Source organism: Ovis aries, chromosome 12 (assembly GCF_016772045.2).
Source record: "Ovis aries strain OAR_USU_Benz2616 breed Rambouillet chromosome 12, ARS-UI_Ramb_v3.0, whole genome shotgun sequence".
Taxonomy (NCBI): domain Eukaryota; kingdom Metazoa; phylum Chordata; class Mammalia; order Artiodactyla; family Bovidae; genus Ovis; species Ovis aries.
In genome coordinates, this window is record NC_056065.1 from 24464174 (window position 1) to 24488214 (window position 24041).

Sequence of the window (24041 nt, forward strand, 5' to 3'; positions counted from 1 at the left end):
AATGTTCAGTAATTCTGCCTGAATGAATACTTCAAGCACATGGTTCCCAGGGGTCCACTCTGCCATCCTTCAAGGATGTTATTTATGCTTTTTCTGAAGTCTGTCCCTGTCACACTTTCAGGCTACCTGAGCTGTATTTATAAGCTTAGATTATAGAACAGAAGAAGAAAGATAAAGAAGAGGAAAACAATAAATAGTAAATAGCTTGATAAGATTCTTATTCACTAGTCTCAGAGAATTCACTTCCCAGGGGTAATGATAACAACAAGAAATTCTTTACGCCCTTGAGGGGGGAAAAGAACATAGTTAATATTATTATCCATATTAATAGAACAGATAATGAATATAACACATAAATAATCAAATACTGTCGGGTCTTAGAGTCTTTGGGATATCATCATATATACCTATCAAACATGCTTTCTTACCACTATGTGTACACATACTTGTCTTCCTTCTTCCTTATCTATTCCCAACTCTAGAAAGTGAGTACATTCATATGGACGAAAGAAGGAGCCTCATCCTCAGATCCACAGGCTACTAGAAGAATGCACTCTAAACTTCTCTGTGTTGAAAATACACAGAGCAGAAGCTTCAGAACGCTGTGCCCAGCAGTCTCTACCACGTACAGCTGAGTGACCTTGGACAAGTGTCTGGACCTCTCTGAGTCTCAGTCACTCATATGTAGAGTGCAGCCTTATCACGAGAAACAGTGCTTCCACGTCAGAGTCCACTAGATAGCAAACATTTCATAAATGCTACAAATAATCATTGCAGTTTTCAAATATTTCTTTCATTGATTGGTTGCTCTAGTTAGAAACCTCTGCTGTGACCAAAATTTGAAGTTTCCCAAAGCTGGGATATAATTCAGGATGAGGTCACTGAGCAGCCAGCTCCTCTCTGAGGACATAGTCAGCCACTCTGAGCACTGGAATTTTCTGTTGAGGAAATACAAGAAAATGTGGGGGGAGGCGCAGATATTGTAACCAAGGACACTTCATAGATAAAGCACAGTTAAAGGGACCCTAAGGAATGAGAGCTATAGCTCGCTTGTAAATAAACATATGGCCAGCCTGGAAAGAACTGAGCCTTTGAAATCCTTAAAACTGGGTTTCAGTTCTCATTCTGAAACTCACTGGTTAATAATAGGGGCAGAGGAGGGTACTGAATCTCCTCCTCTGATTCTCCCTCCGTAAAACTAGGAATCTAAAACCTCTCTCAGGAAGCTGTGCTGGGAACTAAGATGCTGATGTGATAGCCCAATGCCCAGCACATAGAAAGCTTTCAATTGCTTTCCCCACCCACCCACCAAACTATCTGGAAAATAATTTTCTAATTTCAGGGATGATAGGATGGTCAGTTATATGTGATTAAATAGTGTTCTCCTGTCAGAGTAAAATATCACTCCATGAGAATCATCAGGCTATTCTTATAGATCTTACCATAAAAATATATTTTTTAATAAGAAATACAAGGCCCAAGAAGATGTCCTGGATCCCTTCAAGGAAGCCCCTTTGAGAAGACTGTCTTGTCTTATTATTTTAAGAGGGACACAGACATGTCAGAACTAATGACAATAATTCACGGCCTTGGAAACTGGAACCCAGGACTCCAGTCGAGGAGCCTGAGGATCCGGTCTCTGACTCTGACAGCACCCCCTACCCTCACAGCATTCTCTTTCCTCTGCACCCCTGCGCCTCCTTCCTTTCCTCCCAATCTGCTTTTTCTTTCCTGTCTTCCAGGAGCAACAGCTGGTAATATTTAGCCCAGTGGTAGCAAACCCCAGGGCCACAGTTCAAAGAATGTGGGATTATTTCTCCCATAGCATAAGCACCGAGTACTCAAGAACTGGACAGTAATGTTCTGCCTAAAGTGGTGACCGCCTCCTTAGCCAGGGACACAAAGTAAGCTCATATGAGCTCACATCATAAGGGGAAAAGCTTACACTCCTCAAAGGGAGGATGGCCTGACAGTGCCCCCTGCATTGGGTGGCTCCATCTATTTACTTAATTGAGAATTGGGCAACAGATGCCTGACAGGAGTCCACTGGGAAGTAGAAAGGCCAAACCATACCCTTTCTTGAAGAACTCTGAGAGAGTTTAGCTTGATTTCAATGTCTGTGAAATACCAGTCTTGGGGAGGGGTGGTAAAAGAAAGATAAGTAGGCTTCTATCACAAATAAAACATCATGGCAATATGGATAATTTAATGAATCCGTAAAACTTTTATTCCTATTAGTGATCTGGAGGCAGAGCATGGGGTAGCAGACTTTATCGTATATGAAAATACCAGGCTGCACAGCTCATTTCTGTATCCAAAAGCATAGGCTCAAGCTTGTTTTCCATTTAAGTTACATAAAATATGGGTCTTATTGGTGTGCGGACAGGAAAAAATATATATATACATATATATAATGTATTTATAAATATACTTATATTTACATAAATATGGATATATTTCCCAACTTTAAGTAATAATAGATTATACAGATTTAAGCTGAAAAAAAAGATGCTGAGACTTTCCTCCTCACTTATGCATAAAAGCATCTAGAATCAAGGACTTCATAATTAGAAAAGATACTACATCAATATGAATATGAAATGTATATTGAAATACTCTACAATAAAATTCAGACTGTGGTTCACACTCACACTTTTTTCCTCCCTCCCATTTTTTTAATTAGTAAGGTTACAGGTCATGGATCTGTAGCCACAGAAAATCTGTGCAAGAGGGACCCACACAGTTTAGGGGAAATAGCACAGGCTTCAAAACAAGAAATGCTTGTGTTTTTATCGAAGCCCTGTCCCTTAGAGTGGGCTTCCCTGATAGCTCAGTTGGTCCCTTAGAGTAGTTTTTAATTGTACTTGGAAACTCTTTTTCTTTTTTTTTTTTTCCTAAGCAGGCCAAAACCTTGTCTCTGAAATACCATTTACAATGTTTGTTTGCTTTGCATGCCCTCTTTTCATAGAGAGCTTGCAGGAAAAAATAAACACAGGTCTTATTCCTATCAGCAATATGTCCCAAATTAGTGAGGTTCAAATGACACAGTTCCACTCCAGTGCACAGAGGAAGCCTGTCAGCCCTGAGCTTCTTGAGACAGAGTATGTGCATTTCCTTTTTTGATAAAAACAAACAAACAAAAAATAATAATAATAATTTCTTTGGATCAAGACTTTGGAAAGAAATTGTGTTGGCCCAAGGAGATATGCTTAGAAAAGGCCAGACTCTATCTTGAAAGGGAAAAATAAAGGAGAAAAAAGCCAAAGGTCACACAAACATGGATTTCCCAGGAGAATGATATTTCCTCCAGATAAACTGTTCCCTAAACAAGATTTTGCTGCAGAAGAGAATGAAGAATCCACACAGGTACATGAGCTGCAAGGTGCAATGGATTTGGAATATTAGCCTGGTCCACACAAGCTCTCATTCTAACATTCAAATTATCCTAGTTATGATGGCAGATGCCTTAGCCTAAAGACCAGTGATGAGCACGTAGAAGGCATTCAATGATATCTGAGGAAAAATCACTTTGCTGTATAGCAGTAATTAATGCAACACTGTATTGCAAATCAACTATACTTCAATTAAAAAAAAAAAAACGAAAAATTTTTAAAGGGAATGAATCTCCCATACCCACAAGGGTTTAATAACCAGGGAAACCAACCAATACATAAGTCCTTAGACATCTAGGTACAGGGGTGTATTTTGATAATTGTTTTATAGCTCTTCCTGAAACTATTAAATTCCCTAGAAGATGGGATCAAATAATCATTAATATTGTTCCATATTTCTAGGACCCAGGTAAATATCAGGACCATGAGCTTGCTGGTTTCAAAATATCTTAGACTTAAGTCCTTATACTTTCGGACTGAAATCCCAAAATGCAAGAACAAAGGTAGCAATACTCAAAATGATTGATTGTGTCGCTGTTCATTTGCTAAGTTATGTCCAAATCTGTGACCCCATGGACTGCAGCGCACCAGGCTTCCCCGTCCTTCACTATCTTCCTGAGTTTGCTCAAACTCATGTCCACTGAGTCAGTGATGCCATCCAACCATCTCATTCTTGATTAAACATATTATTTTAGGGACTTCCCTGGCAGTGCAGTGGTTAAGACTTTGCCTTCCAATGCAGGGTACCTGGGTTTGACTTCTGGTGGAGGAGCTAAGACCCCACAGGCCTTGAGGCCAAAAAAACAAAACATAGAAAATGAACTTATGGTTGCCAAGGGGAAGGGATAATTAAGGACTTTAGGAAGGTCATGTACACATTGCTGTATTTAAAATGAATAATCAACATGGACCTATTGTACAGCACGTGGAACTCTGCTCAATGTTATGTGCCAGCCTGGATGGGAGGGGAGTTTGGAGGAGAATGATACATGTATATGTATGGCTGAGTCCCTTCACTGTTCGCCTGAAACTACTACAACATTGTTAATTGGCTAAGTTGGCTAGACCCCAATACAAAATAAAAAATTAAAGTTTTGGGGAAAAAAAATACATAGTAAACTTAATAAACAAGATGGATGGGTTAAAAAAATTAGAAGCAATATTGTAACAGATTCAATAAAGATTTTAAAACAGATATATCTTTAAAATTATGTATGTATTATTTTATACAGACACACACACACACAATCAACCTATCGACCTGGAAAGACCTATTTTTGCACTAAGGCTCTGAAATTAATCATGCATGTGACCTTGGACGAGCAATAAACCTCTCTAGGCCCCAATTCTGCAACTGCATAATAAGACGATGAGATCGATGGTGTCCCAGTTCACTGCGTGTTTGAATCACCTGGGAGCTTTTAAAAGTCTTGATACTTCAGCTGGACCCCAGACCAATTTAATCAGAATCACTGAGGGTGGGAACAGAGCATCCCAGGCTTTAAGTTGCCTCAGATGATTTCAAGGTGCAGCCTGCAGTGCAGGTTCCTGGACTAGTGACCTCTAAGCCTCCTTCCTCTTCTATAACCTGGGATTCTTGAGTTCAGAAGAGGTGAGATGACTTCTCCTCGGCTTCTCCTGGGATGAGAACTGCTGCCCCTCTTGTGTCCTGTAGCTGCTTGAACCAAATTGCTTCGGAACTGCAAACCAACACATTACTATGCCCAAACTAGCGCTCCCCAGAGATGCTGGGCCAGGCATAGTCTGGTCGGTGCTAACACTAGAATAAAGGAAGCAGGGCCAGCTCCTGGTCAGAGGTTAATGCCAGCTCCTGAGAGCAGGAACACCACAAGGCTATGTCTGGAGAATGTTTCAGTTCCTATAATTTTGCCGAATCTCCCTTCCTCTGCCCTGCTTTTTCTCATCTAAAAGGAGTTTCCTGAACTTGTCCTTGGCAAGCCAGATGATTGATTTAACTGATCTGAATGGGTGAGAACAGTGGTTCCTACTTAACATGCTCTCTAGGGCTGTGCTTGGAGAAGGCAATGGCACCCCACTCCAGCACTCTTGCCTGAAAAATCCCATGGACAGAGGAGCCTGGTGGGCTGCAGTCCATGGGGTCGCTGGGAGTCGGACACGACTGAGAGACTTCACTTTCACTTTTCACTTTCATGCATTGGAGAAGGAAATGGCAACCCACTCCAGTGTTCTTGCCTGGAGAATCCCAGGGACGGGGGAGCCTGGTGGGCTGCCGTCTATGGGGTCGCACAGAGTCGGACACAACTGAAGCGACTTAGCAGCAGCAGCAGCTAGGGCTGTGCTTAGAAAGGGCACATCCCTTCTTCCCATCCCGCTGCCCCCTCACCCAGTCTCATGGATGAGATTCTGAAAGGGCGTGGGGGTAGTGGGGCAGAGCCCAGGTGCCTAATTTACTGACAGCTATCTATGTGCCAGACACTCTATTTACATCGTCTTTCATCCTTGATATTGGAATTATCCCTGTTTTACAGTGAAGAGAAACAGGCTTGGAGTGGTAACCTGAGTTGCCTAAGGACACCTCCAGTTGGTCAGTGGCAAAGTCCCGATTGGAGCTCAGGTGAAAGTGAGCTAAGCTCTGCTGAACACACAGTGAATAACTTTTCACTTACATTCTAACTAGGAAGCAGCACGGTATATCCAAAAGCTTAAGGAAGATACAGGCAACTCGGAACCAGCTCGCGGGAAGGTTAAAGACTCACTGAAAGAAATGAGCAGGCCTTTCCATGAATTCCCTCCTTTTCCCTGGCCTTTCATCTCATCAAAACGCAAAGCTTCGAGAACTTTTCAAAATGAAGCATACTCCCCACTCCTTCCACCTCCCCTTTTATAGTCAGACTACAATCCTTATTCCAAAAATAAATCAGCATGATGAGAGGCCAGAAAAAGCAAAGCTTAATAGTTTTATACTTTCATTATTTAGTTAAGGGACATTCGTTGGACAGATTTATCATCACATTTTTACAAATTCCCCACTGAATAAATAATTCTAGGATATGCCGAAATTACTCTGGCCTTCTGACCCAACATGTCTTTGTAATTACTTGGCACTCCAACTGTATGCTACTTAAATTAGGTAACAGTCATCAAGTTATTTTTAGGCCATAGCAACACACACACACACACACACACACACACACACACACACGGCTGTACCTAACTTGTTATTTGCACTCCTTTGGAATAGAGGCCAAAACTGCAGTTTTACTGACACCATCATTTCTGTTCAACCAACAGTAATACTACTGGGCTACACGGAGGGAGAGTTCACTCTGTATGAGGAACTGTGCTAGACACTTTGTACACATTAATTCATTTACTACCTAAACTACCACCAGGAGACTGCTGCTGTTACATCCTTTTTGAAAATAAGGAAAATAAGGAAGTAAGGGAATTAGCCTTTGGCCAAGGGCACATAGCTAGCAAGGCATGAGCCAAGACGCTCGGACAGGCTGGCCCCCTGCTCCTGCCTGAATCTCTCCTCCATTTGCTACACGGCTAAGATTCAGTATGTCTGGATGTTAAACAGAAGCTCGGAATCACAACGCTAAACCTGTGAAAATAGATTATGCCTTTGTTTCACATATCTTAAAAAAAAAATCCTAACATCCCTGACAGACAAGAGGAAGACTTTTGTTTCTCCCACAAAACAATGCAGAAGAGAAAACACATTTCCTCAGAGTCTCTGATGTCTAAGCACAGCCCTTCACTTTGTCATCAGACTCAGTACTGCCTACAAGTATTGACTTCAGAGCCCTTTGTGACTATGGGAGGATGTACCATCTTTGTTGCTCACTTCAGGAGTTTTGATGGAAAGTTCTCTAGCATAAAAAGTTACCTCTCTCTGTGATCAGATTTTTGCTACTGAATCAGCTTCCTGAAGTGGTACTCACTCATCCCCTGCCAGCCCTGTCCCCAGTAAATACCACTGACTCAGAGGCAGACCTGTCAGTAACTCTTTGTTTCGTGACAGCACAGAGCAAGTACAGGTATGGGACCCGATAGACTCCTGTGGAAGAGAATGCTATAGATCCCTTCCAGTCTGGGGGAGTGCGTGGGTGTTGATGGGGTAGGGGGCGCTGCCCTATAGATTCAACAGTAGCCAGTTAGTCAAAATGGAATTCCAAGCTTGAAAAAGTCAACAACAGGGACATGACACCAATATTTAGGAGTGAAAATGTTGTTTGTACAGTACTGTAAAATATCCCCATCTTTTCTTAATTTGAAAGCATTAAGTTTAAACATGAAACATACTGAAATATAGTCAAACATTATCTATATTCTAATATATTTCAACAACCAATAAAGGAAGAGAAAAGCAGAGAGGGAAAACATTAACAATTGTTTAATCTGGGTACTAGGTATATGGTGATCATGATACTCTTTTCTAGGTTTCTCTGTATTTGAAAGCTTTTATAATAAAAGTTTTAAAGACACAGATTGTCTTTAAAGAGGAGGTGATAATAGACTATCCATTCCTACATAGGTAAATGACAAATGACTTCCCTGAACCCAGCCTTGCCGAAAAGAAAGGGAACCTTACAAACATCATAGGAAAGGTGGTAGCTCTCATTATGGAAAACCCAGAATCGTCTAGCCTCCTTATTCAGCTGGGTGCAAAATCACATTAAAAATCAACTTTGTGTAAAACAGATTATAATTCTTTCAAAGCCTTTGCAAGTCTCTACACATGTATCCATTTGACCATGGTTTACCAGGTGGAGTAGAAGCACAGATCTGATGCCATTTCTTCTTTGGAGGATGAGAATAAAACACAAATTCAGACAAAGGTCCCAATGGGGAGGGGAATGTAAATTAGAACAGTCCCTTCATCCCAGGGGCTTCTGCGCCTCTGATCCGTTTCTTCCCAACCTGACACAGCATTACTAAAACAGTGTCTGAGCAGCCGCTCTACTTGACAGGCAGCACCAAACATGGAGAGCATGGCAGTGAAACAGGGGGACGTAAAACTTGGACAGGGACGGCAGCAACCAGTGTTTACAAACAGAAACCAGAGCGTCAGATGGGTCAGCCATAAATTAACCCGGGATTGTACTGAAATCTCTGAAAATAAACTCCCGAAGCCTTAGAAGCATCTACCCCAGATGCTAACCAACCCCCACGCCTACCCCCACCACATCTTCCTGCGAAAACCATTCCTTCCAAAATGGTACCGCTACTACTCTTGCTAAAATAAAATCTTACATCACCAAGGGTGGAGACTACTAAAATAAACCTCAGCAGAAAAGCCAGATCAGAATGGTCTGATAGACCCACTCAAGAACCTAGGCGAAGTTTGCTGGCCATGTCTTCTCAGAGGTATCCACCCCATTTTCACCTCAGTGGTGTTAGGGTATTAACTTTTGGTTTACCCAGGTGAAAGGGCAGCTAGAGGGGCATTCTAATATTGATCTCTTTCCCTTCTGTACCATCATGGTCCCAATTTTAGGCCATTCCCCCCCCCCCAAAGAGACCAAAATCACAATGACAATAATAAAGTACATTACAGACCCTTCTGCTCCCAAACTACATATCTTCAACAAAATCCCGAGATATTTGAAGAAAGAGCTCAAACTACAAATAATACAACCTCTACCACCAGGCAACTTCCAGATCGACTGCCTCTGCGTCTCACCAACCCGAAAATGATGAGCCCTGTTGGAGGTGGCGGCAGGCGCCCAGCGGTGACATCAGCAGCTTGCCTGGCCCCGCCCCATTAAGGCAACCTTACTGACACTGAGGAACAAGCCCAGGCTGCCTGGGCTCTCAGCTGCATCCACAGGAAATGGGGAGAGGAACCCCATCAGCAACACCTAGGAGATTCATTTCCCAGCAACTGACAAGCCACGCGTGTACACAATAATGCCCACTCCAAAGTAGAAAGTAGAATCTACAGCTCCTCCTTAACACTCTCAACGTTTAAGTCCAAGGTCATCTTCATGTGGATTATTTGATGCCTGTTCTCAGATCATTAGGACACAAAAGGCCTGCCTTCCCTCATTGGGCATCTACTCTACATGAGCGAGAGACCACTCTGAAGATCACTCCATTGGTTCTCCACTTCTTGGCTCCCCAATACAAACAAATGAGAACTTTGTAGAGGGTATTTTCTCTTCTGAAAAAGATGAGACAAGCCAGGATCACAGAGACAGAACGCTAGCTGGGTAAACCTACTGGGAATCACTCAAAGTCAGCCAAACAAGAACACAAAACGACAAAATACAAGGATACACAGAGGAAATATGAGCATATCAACAACCACAAGAAAACCCATCAAAAACAACATAAAATGCCTGGGTGCTGCTGGAACACTCTGGATGTAACTTCCATGATGTTCTCCTTCCCCTAAGAGTCCACCAGCCCTTCCTTAAGGGAAGCTGTACCTTTGTGCTAGTTGAGCCCAATAAAAGTAGGGTCGAGGCCAGTGGGGGTGGGCAGGGGAGATGAGGTCCAAGAAATTCAGAACTAGATTTCTAAGAACATTCCTCAACAAAAGGCAGAATGCGCCACTGGGAAGACAAGCAGAATGGCAGAGCTAGCCCACAAAGGAAAACCAGCTACCTTGCTCATTCCAACGGCCTGTTGCAATTTAAATATGCAAGGTGTTCAAAGGAACCCAGCAATGCCTTTGGTCTACACAGTGCAGGAGACCAGCTGGCAATGTGGCCCAGACTGTGTGCCTTGACTCAACACTCAAGGAAAGAGAAGAAAGAAGAAGACTGTCTCTCACTGCCACCATCACCACCACCACCTGATAGAAAACACTAAAGATGAAGTGTGGTGTACAGGGTCCCAAAGAATGGCATCCAAGGGCAAAGAGACACATCTGGGAAGGACAGGGGATGCAAACTCCCTCTAGCTTAGGCAATGCTGTGCAGAAAGAGCCCAGAGATGGGTGGGCAATTAATTCCTCCTGCCAGGGCTCAATGACACTGACATCCAGTTATTCACGCTCAGCGTCCTGGGGCAAGTGACCCACCACCCCATCTTGGAAGGAGCTATGATGTCAACGGCTGTCAGGTGACACCAGAAGAAACAGTGTGTTGGAGGGTATTTCATAAAATGACTCTTGGAGTCCCTTGGAGTTTGGGCAAAGGAATGGATGTTTGGGGTGAACTCTCGGAGGGGCCCTAAAATAAGGATCTCTGACCCTTTTTGAAGGTTACTTTCAGAGAGGTGAGAAAGAGGAAGAATTTCCCACAGAAAGAACTGGTACTTGGAGGTTTACTTGCAGTTCACCACAGTTGCGGTTTTCTCTGTTCCATCAGCTTTGTTTAAGTCTGAGAGACAAGAACTTTCCAGCTAGTTTGAATGGAACAGAGTTACCAGAGCAGGCATGACTGCAGATGCCATGTGGTGTCATAGAGCCCCTTTTTAGAAAGATGAGAAAACCATCTCCGAGAGGGGGAAATGACTTGTACAATGCAAATGAGAAGGTGAATTAAAGACCAGAGCCCAAGTCTTCTGGCTTTCAGTTCAAGGTTGCTGGGTTTCTCTCCCAACCCCAAAATAATTAAGAGAGGGCATGGAAGGGAAGACAAGAAGAAGAAAGGCAAGTCTGGTCTTTTGCAGCCAGTGGAAGGAGGAAGCTGGTACTTCTCAGAGAAAACCCAGGGTGACCCCAGGGCTGTGCTTGGGGAGGGGGCGGGGGCATTACCTTTCAACACCAGAGGTTCTTTGCCTTCTCTCTTCAGAGACTCGAGGACTATGTGGAGTGGCTGGGAGGGTACCACTCGGCTCGGCTCATTGGTATTCTCATCGTAAACTATAATTTCTTTGGAAAAGATCCTCTTGAAAGAGTCCTTGCCTTCCCTACAGGAAATCAAGTCTAAGACAGTGATCTTGCCCTGCTGCAGTCTCCGCCGGCTGATCTTATCGGCGCAGTTAATGTGGACAGCTCCTTGGATGTGACTCTTGTTGTACTCCATGAAGGGCCGGCAGTCAATGATGACAGGGCCCTGGCTTGGCAGGTGACTCTTGCTGCATTTGGTCATCTTCTTGGCCAAGTCATTGGGGTAGATTATTTTGATGCTGGCTAGCTGTTTAGGGGTCCCTGCCACGGGGCTGCCCACCCCACCTGATGGACTTAGAGAGCCTGCATTCTCATTGTTGTTGACCATCTGGCTGGCAGGACAGGTGGTGGAGCTTCCGATGGCAGTGGTGGCGGGGCCAGCGGCAATGGCCTGGGTTGGGGCCTGATTGTCCTTGTCGTAGGTTGCCACAGTGCAGCAGCTGGCACTGCTGCACCCACAATTCAGGGAGCGGGCAGAGCCGCTGGATGAGGGCATATACGTCAGATTCGCAGCCTTTAGGGACACAACGGTGGTGGCGATGACAGGAGGGTGGCTGGTACTGCCAGGGGCGGTAGAGCCAAGGTAGCTAGAGTCTAAACAAAGGTTGAGATCCTGAGGTCGAACGGGCCTAGACAGTGCCACCACTACCCTGTCGTCTAAAGGAGACGGAGGCATGAGGAGGCTGAAAACTGGCAATTCAAGAAGAACTCAAGACAGTCTGTAAAGAAGGGGAGGGGGGGAAAGAAAGAATAAAGTCATGTGACACAAAAAGCAGTCGAATCCAATCCCTAGGAAAGGACTTTGCATCCCTCTTAGTGAAGTTGTCCTAAGTGCCCAGTTTCCTGTCACTCAAAGCTTGACACTCACCACTATGGATTCAAAGAGGATGCACGCCTGAGGACCATCCCCCTCCCCACCCCCTGTCCTTGCTGAGTCTAAGGTTAGATATAGTCTATGCAAATGTTGAACAACCTTTCATGGACCCACATCCAAGTTCAGCCTTAGAAAAAGTACAAGCACAAAGGATCAGAAAAGCTCAAGATGGAAGGGAAGGTTCTTAAGAGGCATCTCTTCTGGGCCTCATCTCCAGGGCAGAAATATACTGCAATCATCTGAGAAGGACCCATACGTCCACCCTTGCATACTTTCCATGTAATTCCTTCAGCCACTGCAAAGGCAAAGGAATGACCAAGAGTGCTGGCAAGGCTCATGGGAATATACAGCAGCTAAATATACATCAGGGGCAGATGTCAACTTTCTGCACATCAGAATGAAAGTAGCCCTCTAAGTGAATCTCTTTAATTTTGAGCTATTCTTACTTTTCTTTCTCCCAAGTCCTTTGAAAAGCACAACAAAGTCATATTAAAACCTCCCTTGTTTCCTATTGCCCTCTTATTTATAAAGTAATCTGCATTTCCTCTTTCATTACATACTGGTCCCCTAAAATGAAGCCTCAAGCTAGGGAAGCAGGTTTGAAAACCCTGACCCTGACAGATCCATCCCTCAGATGTCTCCCTTGCCACACCACCCACTCCACTCCTGCCTTTAAGGAAAGGACCACTTCAACCCTCCATTCTCCTCCTTTCCCTACAGGAACATCCTAGAGCTTCTCTCAGCAGAAGGCAGCCACTATGCATAATCTTTTGATCTCACACAGACGTGCCCCCTCTTCAAGAGGATGGATTCATAAAGACTTCCCAGTGAGAAGTAAAGAGTCACCCACAGGGGTCTATGTCCTGGCTCATGAGAGGGTACCTGCAAAGGGACAGTTCCTTCCTCCCCATGGGCATAGAGGCACTCCACTCCCGGGCCCTGCTGGCTCCTCTCCTGCTAGACATACACACAGAGGAGACACCAAACGCCATGCAAGAGGAGCTCATCTAAACCAACTTTAAGAGATGTCTGGAAAAATGTCATCCAACATCCCTCTACACAGGACTGTCACCATTCTCAGACACAGAGCCAAAATGTCACAGGCAGAATACACACACACACACACACACACACACACGGGCACGCACCTATCACATCCACAGATCCCCCCGCTGGCCTCAGCTTTCTCTCACCACCTTTGGATGGGCAAGAAGAATCCAACCCCTGTTCTCCCTCCCTTTCTCCTTTCTTCCCTCCCTCCCCCGCCCCTTCCTCCCTTGCGTAGTATTTTTTGAAGAGCGAGTACTATTCCAGAAGCTATAACTGTTTCCCAGCTGGACCCAGCGGTGAAAAGTCTTTGCTGTTGTGTTACCTGGTAGGGTACGTCCCAGGATCAACAGTCCATTTCCCTTGAGAGGGACGCAGAAGCGTGCTCACGGAGACATAAGCTGGGACCCCCACCTCCACACAGAGTGCGCGGCGCGCACACACGCTCGCTCTCTCTCACACACACATACACACACGCACGGAGTGTATAAAGAGACCTGCATCCCTGCAGCAGAGGGTCGGGCATATCTATTGCCCGTGAAACCATCCAGACAGCCTGTAGGAAACCTCCCCGAAAAACACTGAGCTATCCCCCTCCCTCTCTAGTCGCCCTTCCACCTCTAGTTAGCGGCTGGAAAGAAAATTAAGTGGTCAGAGAATGCTGCTTCCCCACTTCGGGGCACTTAACATCCTCCTTCGCAACACAGCGCACTAACAAGTCCCTGGCCTTTAAAACTGCCGCAAAGCATCCCAACAAACCTCATTTTTTCCTTCGCCCCCAGTCCAAGTAGACTGCAGAGAGAGTAAACGCACAGGGCGGCGTGAGCCAACAGCGGGAACACTTTAACCTCACCTGCTGTGGCTCCTCCGTAAACATCGCAACACACACGCGCACACACACACCACATACATACTCACTCACACTCACACCGCCTCAAACCCCTGGACTCTCAGGAGTAGCCACGGTGACTTCCACTTACTTCATAAATAAGTGTAACCCTCCACCATCTGGCGCTCCGCTTCAGCAAGGGATTCGCACATTCAGCCCTCATTCACTAGGCTTCATTGATCTCCAGCAGCAACATAGTTACTTTCTCTTTTGCTACACTGTAAATGTAAGGTTCTGAGGGGGCGGGCCGGCTGCCGACCGACGGCGTGTTGAACCAATAAGAATCCGGAGAAACCTGACCGCTACTTCGCTGCAGCCCGCGACCAATGGGCACCTGGAGGGGGCGGAGCCGGGGCGTGGCCATGGCTCTTTAAGGAGGGTTTATCCGACGCCGCTTTGGGTCCACTGTGTTATAATACGGACGGTGATGTCATTGGCAACCAATCAAAAACTTAAAAGGGCCAACTGGGGCCCGCGCGGAGCAGCTGCTCTCTATTTACATGTAAACCGAACCCGCAGGATGCAGTTAACCCTTTCCGGGGCTGAATTGTCAATGGGCTGTGTTTGCCGCTCCGCCTAAAACTGGCTCTGCGAACTTGGCGGGATCCCTGTACATCGCCTCACCAAGGGACAGACCACGCTGTTTATTTTCCCTTCTTACTCTGGCTGGCTGATCAACCGTGTCAGAATAACTTTCTGAAGGCAAGAGGCAACGACAATAATCACTATCCCCAGCTGGAAAAACGGGTTCCCTGAGTCCCTCGAGGTGACCTGATAAACCGAAGATTCACGGACGTCGCCCAGCTACCCGAGCAGGGGGATAAATGTAAGAGCGCGGCCAGGGACATCGCTTCTTCTACAGTCTGAGCCCGGGGCCACGCGCTGGAGGCCTGGGCTCCAGCGGGACTGGCAAGTCTGCCGTCCGTCCACCGGCAGTGAGGCCCGCCAGCCTCGCCGCGGCCCGAGTCCTCGGGGCCGCCCCGCTTGCTCCGCGCCGCCAGAAAGCATCGACCGCCCGCCCGCAGATGTCGCTGCCCCTCCGGCTGCCCTACTGCTGCCCGGCGCGGCTGTGGCGCGGCGCCCTGTGGCTCGCCTACTTCAGCGCCCCAGTCACGCCCCCGCTTCCCTCGCCTGCCTCCCGGGGCTCCACCCGTAGCTCGAAGGCAGTGATGCGGAGGGCTGCTCGGAGGCGGCAGTCTGGTTCCCAGTCAGAAGCTACAGAGGGCGCGTCCCCGAGGGGCTGCACAGGCGTCACCCCAGAGCCCGCGCGCCCGCCCCGGCCCCCGGGCAAGGCCTCCTGCCCGCTAGCGCCCCCTCTTCCACCCAGCGAGCAAGGTCCCCGCGCCGCGCTCCGCAGAGCTGCGCGCTACCGGCCCGAGGCCCGCCTTCCCCTCGCCCCTCCTCAGTTGCCCGCCACCGTGTAGGGCCCCTGGGAGCCGAGGACCCAACAGCCCGGAGCTTCTGGAACAGCAGCGGCTGGAGGAAAGGAGCTGGAGCTGAGAAGAAATAACCAGCTTGAGTGGAGCCGACGGAGAACTGGAGGCGGCGCCGCCCCTCTAGGTTCTCCTGTATTTCGTCGCCGGAGGGGTCGCGGTCAGAGGTGACCATCTGAGCAAAACAGGGGGTTTGGAGGCGGGTGTGTTGCCAGCTGGCCTGTTTATCGTCAGGAAAAATCAGAGAAACTGCTGGAAAGTCGTGGGGTCGGAAAAGAAGTGGAGATGATGAGATAAACTGCAGAGAGTTTGCATCAAGGAACCCTAAAGAAATAGAGGTTTTTTTTTCTTCCGTCTCCTGTCTGAGAGAGGCAGGGGTGAAAGAGTGAAATAATTATAGTGGAATAATATGTTATGAGCACTATAGACTATTTGGCTTTGAATTTTTCTCTTACCACATTGAAGGTGTCTGGAGATATACTTGAGGTTGCAAGCCTGATAGGCAAGCTAAGTGACCTGGGACATATTCACATCATTGCCTTAAGTACAGACCTGAAATTTGAAGATGCCAAACCTTGGCCTGCTGGCCAGCTATGTTCAGTGAGCTGAGAGATCCCATATATACATATGCACACAGTCTAGGCTTCACAGAGGTGTTTCAAACTGAAGTGAATGCATGCAGTCATCTTAAACAGGAAAGGATTTTTGTAGCCCCCCTCTCCACTCACACACCAACACACATACACATTACCCTTTAATGATAACCAGTGACTGGCTTGGGGACACCATTTGGTCCTTACATATTTGGGGATCAGCAGATTCTGGCCAAGAAAGATGGGTTCTGGATAATTTCCACAGAAATCAGAAAACTTCCCAGAGGATCTAACCCTGGATCTATTTGCAGCTTTAATAACTTGCCTTTTCCTAACTGTAGATAATTATTGAAAAAAATATTGACTAATCCAGGGTTGGAGGGTTCTGACTATAAGTCCTGATTCTGACTCTCATCTCTTATACTGTTCATCCAGAGACACTATGTTTATTTATATGTCTGTAAAATAGCAAAACTCCAGCTCAAAAGAAAAAGGAAAAAGTTCTAGTGTAAAGCAGTTTGTGGGTGGGAAGTGGGGAGGTAGGAGGAGGGGGGAAGGTGAGGGGGGGAGAGGTTCTCTGCAGATCAAGGGCATTTAGGAAAAAAGTATTGTCTTTGCTTCAGGAAATGCTGTGCCTCTAGTTAAAAGTACTCACCATCTATAAGCTATGAATCCATTGCTGACACCTCAGTATCTAAGTCCAAACAAAGCAGGAATTTATGCAATTGAGGAATACTTCTTAACAGCCTTTCTACAAGGCCCAGAGGGGAAAGTAACTTCAAAAGGAAATGCAGTTCATTTAATGACATGATTATTTTATTATAGTTTCAAACTAGTGGATTATTATAATTTAGTTGACTAAGACTCTAAGCCAGTTCTACTGCAAAATTGGGAAAGATGGCAAAATTCCTCATCAGCTATCAAGCCTAAAACTTGGAATAAACATGTCATTAACATATACAAAGATGTAATTTTTTTAAATTAAGCATCTCTAAGTGTATAGTTTATATTCAAATCATATTGGTAGGGAAAAAAAGATTTTTTTGTACAAAAAAAGAGTTGATTTTGTTCCATTTTTTGAGTCATAAGTGAGGAAATAGTATCTGAAGTACTACCCTTAAATTAGTAATACCAGCCAACCAATGGCTGTGAACCTGATCTGTATACAAATATCTGGCAAAGCCTTAATGTTCAATTTTAGTCCCAAAGAAATAGTGAAGCATCTTCACTGCATTTGAGTGTTCTAACATGATTTTACTGAGCTGTATCTTTGTTCTGACAAACATTGTGAGAAAAATATGAGTTCCTTCAGTGCATAGCACTGTGTTAAAGCAAAAAGGTGAAGCTAACTTAAGCCAGTATATAAGACATAATATGGATAATATTGAAAAATGTATTAAGGACTTCCCTGGTGATCCAGTGGTCAAGACTGCACACTTTCACTGCAGGGAACACAAGTTTTATCCCTGGTGGGGAACTAGGGTCACAAATGCTGTGCAGCTTGACCAAAAGAAAAAAAGGATGTATTAATTAAATGACTGCTTTTATGTGCATACAAATGGTTAATTTATGTGGGGTGATGGTAGTAGGTTGGGACTGGTGAGAGCTAGGTTCTCAAAATACTCAAGTTTGAAGTGGATTCCTGAAGATACTAGAATTAAGGCAGAGAAAGGCTTAGAGGACATTTAGAAAGAGGAAATTGCAGGATAAAGGTGACGTTAAATCAATAAGCAGGGGAGGATGAGCAGTGGGATAGAAAAGTGAGGTGACGAGCAGAAGCCATTGAGACCAGCCTGTTGAAATATCCTGTGACACTTCTGGGCCTTGAGGAAGGCTAAGAAGAAGGATCCCCTGAAAGAGTGGGCCACCGCAGGGCTTGTGGGGGTGACAGAAACAGAGGGCCCATCTACACTTTTCACTGTCTCTGAGTTTTGAACACAGGAGGCCTGCAGATCTTTCCCATTAAAATCACGGGTAAAATGCAGTTTGGGGCTTCCCAGAGGGCTCGGTGGTAAAGAACCCACCTGACAATGCAGGAGACCCGGGTTCGATCACTGGGTTGGGAAGATCCCCTGGAGAAGGAAATGGCAACCCACTCAAGTATTCTTGCCTGGGAAATCCCACGGACAGAGGAGCCTGGCGGGCTACAGTCTGTGGGGTCCCAAAAGAGTCAGACACGACTTAGCAACTGAAACAAGTAAGTGCGCTTGGGACTCAGGAAAATGTTCTGAGGCACTGAAGTTTCTTTATCTGCATGTACTAGTGTGATAGCCACTTGCTGCATGTGACTGTTGAACACTTGAGAAATCTGATTGGAGATGTGCTCTAAGTTTACACTGGATTTTGAAAACTTCATATAAAAAAGGTAAAGTATCTCTGTTACTTTTATGTCCATTACATATTTCAATATTCAATTATTTATAGTTTGAATATATGAGTTAAATAAAATATTCTAATAAAATTCATTTTACCTATTTTTTTCTTAGAATATGACTATTAGAAGATGTTCGATGACTTATGCCATTTACATATTTCTATTGGACAGTATTCTTCTAGAACCTGAAATGGCTCCTTTGATTTGAGGTCACTTTGGTGCCAAAGGCTCCAGAGTCACAGAGCTGGTCTAACATTGACCTGGAGGGGACTTGAGAGCTTATCTAGGCCAGTGGTTTTCAAACTGTGTTAGGATGAGCCAGAGGGAGGAGGGATGTGATGCAAGTGGGGGTGACTAAATCCAAGGCAGCAGAGAGCTGGTGGAGCTCTAAGACCACCACTCACCCCTGCCCCGACTACTCCACTCTTAAGATGTATCTACATATATTACTCCTGAAACTCCAAAGTAAGATTTCACTGGAAGGAAACAGCAGATTCTGGCTATTTTATTTGTTCTTTTTTTCTTTCTTTTTTAATCCTGGTCCATTGTTTTACCTGCAAACCAATCTGAGGCCCAGAGAACGCAGAGGGCAGGGCCCAACACCAGGCTTGGCATCAGCCCTCATTTCAAAGTCCAGCCTGGCAGTAGAGGAGGTAACTGACCTGTTGGCTTGGGAATTAAGAAGCTCTCAATCCCATGGACAGAGGAGCCAGGCAGGCCACCATCCATGGGGTCGCGAAAGAGTCAGGCAAGACTTAGCAACTAACCAACAGCTGTCTCAAGTGCAGTGAGAAATGTCCTTTCTGTAGTTAGTTACTCCTCCCCCATGTTCCACACCATCTGTGGGCTCACACATGCCTCCTGTTCTTTGTCAAGAGGGTTCTGACTAGGCCCAAGTGTGTGGATCTTGACACCAACTTATTTCCTTGTGAAAATAACAAACACTAACTCATTGGCCCTAGGTCTCTGGCAATGCCTTGCTCTGCAGTGGATGGCTTATTATTATTATGTGTTGCTACATCAAAAACTTAACATTTTCCCCTTTGCCAAACTGAGCAATCATTTTCTCATTAAGAAATGCTGTCAGGCCCAGAGGCCTTCAGCCCCAGGAGGCTATGTCAGGCTGTGTTGTTCATAGTTCATATTGTGGGAAGCAAAGATAAGAGATAAACACACAACTTTAGCATTCTTAAACCCCCTTAGGACTTGTTGCAGGTCTAACATGAAGGAATTAATCTAACCTTCTCAGCATAGCCTAGTGGATTAAGACATTACCACTTCTGGATACTACAGTTCCCTTTAGGTGACTGAGTGTGTCTTGAGTTTTATGTCCTTCACAATTAAACATTGATTAAATTGATTCTAAGGGAAAAAAAATAATAGTGGGTAACATTTTTTAGTGTTTTGTTTTGTGCCAAGCACTGTTGAAAGAGATTCACAGGCCTGAACTCATTTCAATCTTCATATCCGAATGGATGCTGTAAGTAGGTACTTTTATTAGCCTTACTTGAAAGATGAAGAAACAGAAATACAGGCGGATTAAGTAATCTGACCCAAGTCACACAGCTGGAAAGCAGCAGAGGCAACATTTGAACCCAGACAATCCGGCCCCAGAGCATCTGCTTTTAACAATTCTGTGTCATTTAATTCACGGTCTCTATGATTTTATAAACTTCTATCATACCCCCCTCAGCCTCCAGACTGCCAGGCAATTTTTAATCACCTCTTTGGAAGAATTCACTGTTTTTTCCTCTACTTTCTCCCAAACTTCCCAGAGTCCACTATGTCTTGGTGCGGTCTCTCTTACCACTGCATCCTCCATGCTTGGGATCTATTAAACTTCTACTTCATTTCCAGAGTCCTCTCAGATAGTGCTGTAAACTTGTCAGTGTTAGGGTTTCACTGCAGGCTCGACTGACAGAGTCAAGGAAGGGCCAATGACTTCTCTTTTGCCAACTGCGTCTTGTTGCTGCCCCATCCCTAACATAGGATGGGAGCTAGCACAGGGTGAGTGCAGAAGCTCCGTTGAATAAATGAATGAGTGAGTCAGCAAATGAATGAATGAATGAATAGCATTTTTCTTATATGTGCCATGAACTGTTGGGCTTTTCAGCTGCATACCCAGGTTCATCTGACACTTTCCTAGTTCCTCATTTTGCCCTCTCCCTGGTAGCTGAAACTCGAGGGACCTCTGAAGTCCCTAACTTCAATCCTCTCCTGCATGATTCATGCAGATGTTAATCAAGCATCTGTCTGTGGGGATCCCTGTTGTTTACACATCGTTCTTGTTTGTTTGTTACCATATTATCCCATTTGCAGTTTAGATCCAATTTCTTTTCCACTAGCACCTATGGAAATATTAGCTTTCTCATTATATTCCACACAATAGTTGCATTTTTGCGTTTGCCAGCACTATTGACATTATGTTCATCTTCCACATTTAGGAAAATATCCCTCATTATTTTCACTGTTTCAACAGAATGAAGGTATCTTCATTTTCCATTTTAACATCTTCCGTTTTAGAGTATTCGAGGCATTTGTTTCCTTGTGTTCAGCTTCCCAACAGAGGGCTTTGTTGTTGTTGTTTAGTCACTAAGCCGTGTCCAACTCTTTTGTGACCTCATGGACTGTAGCCCGCAAGCTCTTCTGTCCATGGGATTTCCCAGGCAAGAATCCTGGAGTAGGTTGCCATTTCCTCCTCCAGGGGATCTTCCCAACCCAGGGGTCAAACCTCTGTCTCCTGCATTGAGAGGTGGGTTCCTCACCACTGGGCCACCATGGAAGCCCAACAGAGGGCTTGGCCAGTGTTTATTGTCCAACATGAGACCGATGTCAATAAACAGCTTTTTTCAGAAAGAGGCATTTCATCAAGACCCGTGCCTGGAAACTTCATTTTTCACATTCCTGGGAGTTGGGTGTTGAAAGGAAATTCTCCTCTCTATTCTGGGCAAGATGGCAAGCAGCACTCCGAGAAGCCCTGTTTTCATTGTTCTGTGAAGGAGGCCTGTGGCCCACTAGACTTCCTACCCAGGCAGAATGTTCAGCAAGGTCCCCTGATTTACGTGATTGATAAAGCAACCGCTGTAGATTTGCACTCTTGGCTTGCAAGGGCCAAGAACGTACAAATGTGGTGGATGAGTCCTTTTATGGGTGAATTTAAGTATTCTCTATATGCTGAGTACTAGGCCTACAGTACCACCGCTACCACATAGTAGGTGTTCAAATGAATTCAAGTCAGGTCAGGTCAAATCACTTCAAGGTGTTAAACAGGTAAGAGAAAAGTCTCTATTGGAATTGATGACATTTTTAGTTCAAGTTGAAACTTTTAAGATGGAGGAGTGGATGCCATAAACTTTGAGCTCACAAAAATTCAGAATTTTAAAAGAGAGAGATGGGATCAAAGAGTGGCCAAATGGAGTGCTGGAGCTCTGTTTCATTCAACTACTGATGCATGGACCAACCTGTGACATAGCGGGTATGGATGAACCAACAACTGTCTCTCCTCTCTTTCCGGTCAGGTCAGTTCAGTTCTCAGTCATGTCCGACTCCATGGGACCCCATGGACTGCAGCACACCAGGCTTCCCTGTCCATCACCAAATCCTGGAGCTTGCTCAAACTCATGTCCCTTGAGTCGGTGATGCCATCCAACCATCTCATTCTTTGTCGTCCCCTTCTCCTCTTGCCTTCAATATTTCCCAGCATCAGGGTCTTTTCCAATGAGTCCGTTCTTCACATCAGGTGGCCAAAGTATTGGAGCTTCAGCATCAGCCCTTCCAATGAATACTCAGGACTGATTTTCTTTAGGATTGACTGGTTTGGTCATCTTGCAGTCCAAGGGACTCTCAGGAGTCTTCTCCAACACCACAGTTCAAAAGCATCAACTCTTCGGCACTCAGCTTTCTTCATGGTCCAACTCTCACATCCATACATGACTATTGGAAGAACCATAGCTTTGAATATAGGGACCTTAGTCAGCAAACTAATGTCTCTGCTTTTTTTTCGCCCCCATTCTCAGGAACTAGGAAAGCTACTGCTACTTGATAAACTTCTCATTTGAACTGTAAATTGCATTACTGACAGCAACCAGTCCAATGAACCGTTTTCCCTGTATTATGCACAGAACAGAAATGACAACAAAATTCTGATTCCCTTGTCAATGCACAATCCCAGTCCTCATATATTATGTGAGTTCTCCAAAGTAGGAACTAGAAAAGCTAGAGACTTAGACACTCTCCAAGATGACCCAGAATATTTTACCAATTGTTGTTTCTAGCCTATATAGAATTTGTTACTGCTTTCCCTAATGTTCCAATTTTTTCTTTCCCATTTCCTATCTTCCAATTGTTAAGATTACTTTTGGGAGGAATAAGGGAGAAATCAAAAGAAGGAAGAAAAGAAGAAAAAAGGAAGACTGAGAGGACTGGAAATTTTTGTTGTTTTCTTTTGCTTTTTTTTTACATTAGATATTAAATTTTTTATTGACACATATTTAGTTTACAAAGCTGTGTTAGTTCAAGTGCATGGAAAGTGATATATAATATGCATTATTTTTTATTCTTTTCCATTATAAGTTATTAAAAGATATTGAGTGTAGGTCCCTATGCTATACAGTAGATCCTATTGTTTACCTGTTTTATAGATAGTGGTGTATACATATTAATCCCAAATTCCTAATATATCTCCCTGGCCCTGCTATCCCCTTTGGTAACCAGAAGTTTGTTTTCTAGGTCCATGAGTCTACTTCTAGTTTGTAAACAAATTCTTCTGTATCTTGTTTTAGATTCCACATATAAGTGAAATCATATGATATTTGTTTCCTTTGTCTGACTTCACTTAATATGATAATCTCTAAGTCCATCCATGTTGCTGAAAGTGACATTATTTTTTATGGCCAAGTAATATGTGTATATATATATATATGAGAAGGCAATGACTCCCCACTCCAGTACTCTTGCCTGGAAAATCCCATGAACGGAGGAGCCTGGTAGGCTGCAGTCTATGGGGTTGCTAAGAGTCGGACACAACTGAGCAACTTCATTTTTACTTTTCACTTTCATGCACTGGAGAAGGAAATGGCAACCCACTCCAGTGTTCTTGCCTGGAGAATCCCAGGGATAGGGGAGCCTGGTGGGCTGCCATCTGTGGGGTTGCACAGAGTTGGATATGACTGAAGTGACTTAGCAGCAGCATTATATATATATATATATATATATATATATATGTATATATATATATATATGCCTTCTTTATCCATTCATCCAGTAATGTACATTTAGGTTGCTTCAGTGTCTAGGCTATTGTAAATAGGTACTGTTATGAACATTGGGGTTCATGTATCTTTTCAAATAAGAGTTTTTTTCTGGATATACTCTGAGGAGTGGGGTTTTGTTTTGTTTATAAATTATTTCTTTGTACTTTTGATTATGAGACTGGGAAAGGTACATTTGGGCAGAGAGGGGCAAGGACTGGTCAAGCCGAAGAAATGTTGCCAATTCCAAACATTTTTGTTTTCATGAGATAAACAGACTAGAACAGAATTTGGCCACAGAAAGGAGTTGTTGAAATCTTTGCAGCCAAAAATGAGGTAGCACTGAAGCTCAGTCTGGCTGT

At 44.6% G+C, this 24041-nt stretch overlaps 1 protein-coding gene across 1 annotated transcript in view; it reads right to left on the minus strand.

Annotated features, from left to right (window-relative positions):
- The window catches only part of DUSP10 (dual specificity phosphatase 10), a 40153-nt gene extending 25923 nt beyond the window's left edge, over nucleotides 1–14230 (minus strand). Inside the window, exons 1-2 of the mRNA XM_004013609.6 lie at nucleotides 14122–14230; nucleotides 11086–11939 (exon numbers count right to left, since the gene is read on the minus strand). Of these exons, the coding sequence (XP_004013658.1) occupies nucleotides 11086–11896 (811 nt within the window). The 5' untranslated portion in view covers nucleotides 11897–11939; nucleotides 14122–14230. The remainder of the gene's footprint in view (nucleotides 1–11085; nucleotides 11940–14121) is intronic.
- Between the last annotated feature and the right edge of the window lie 9811 nt (nucleotides 14231–24041).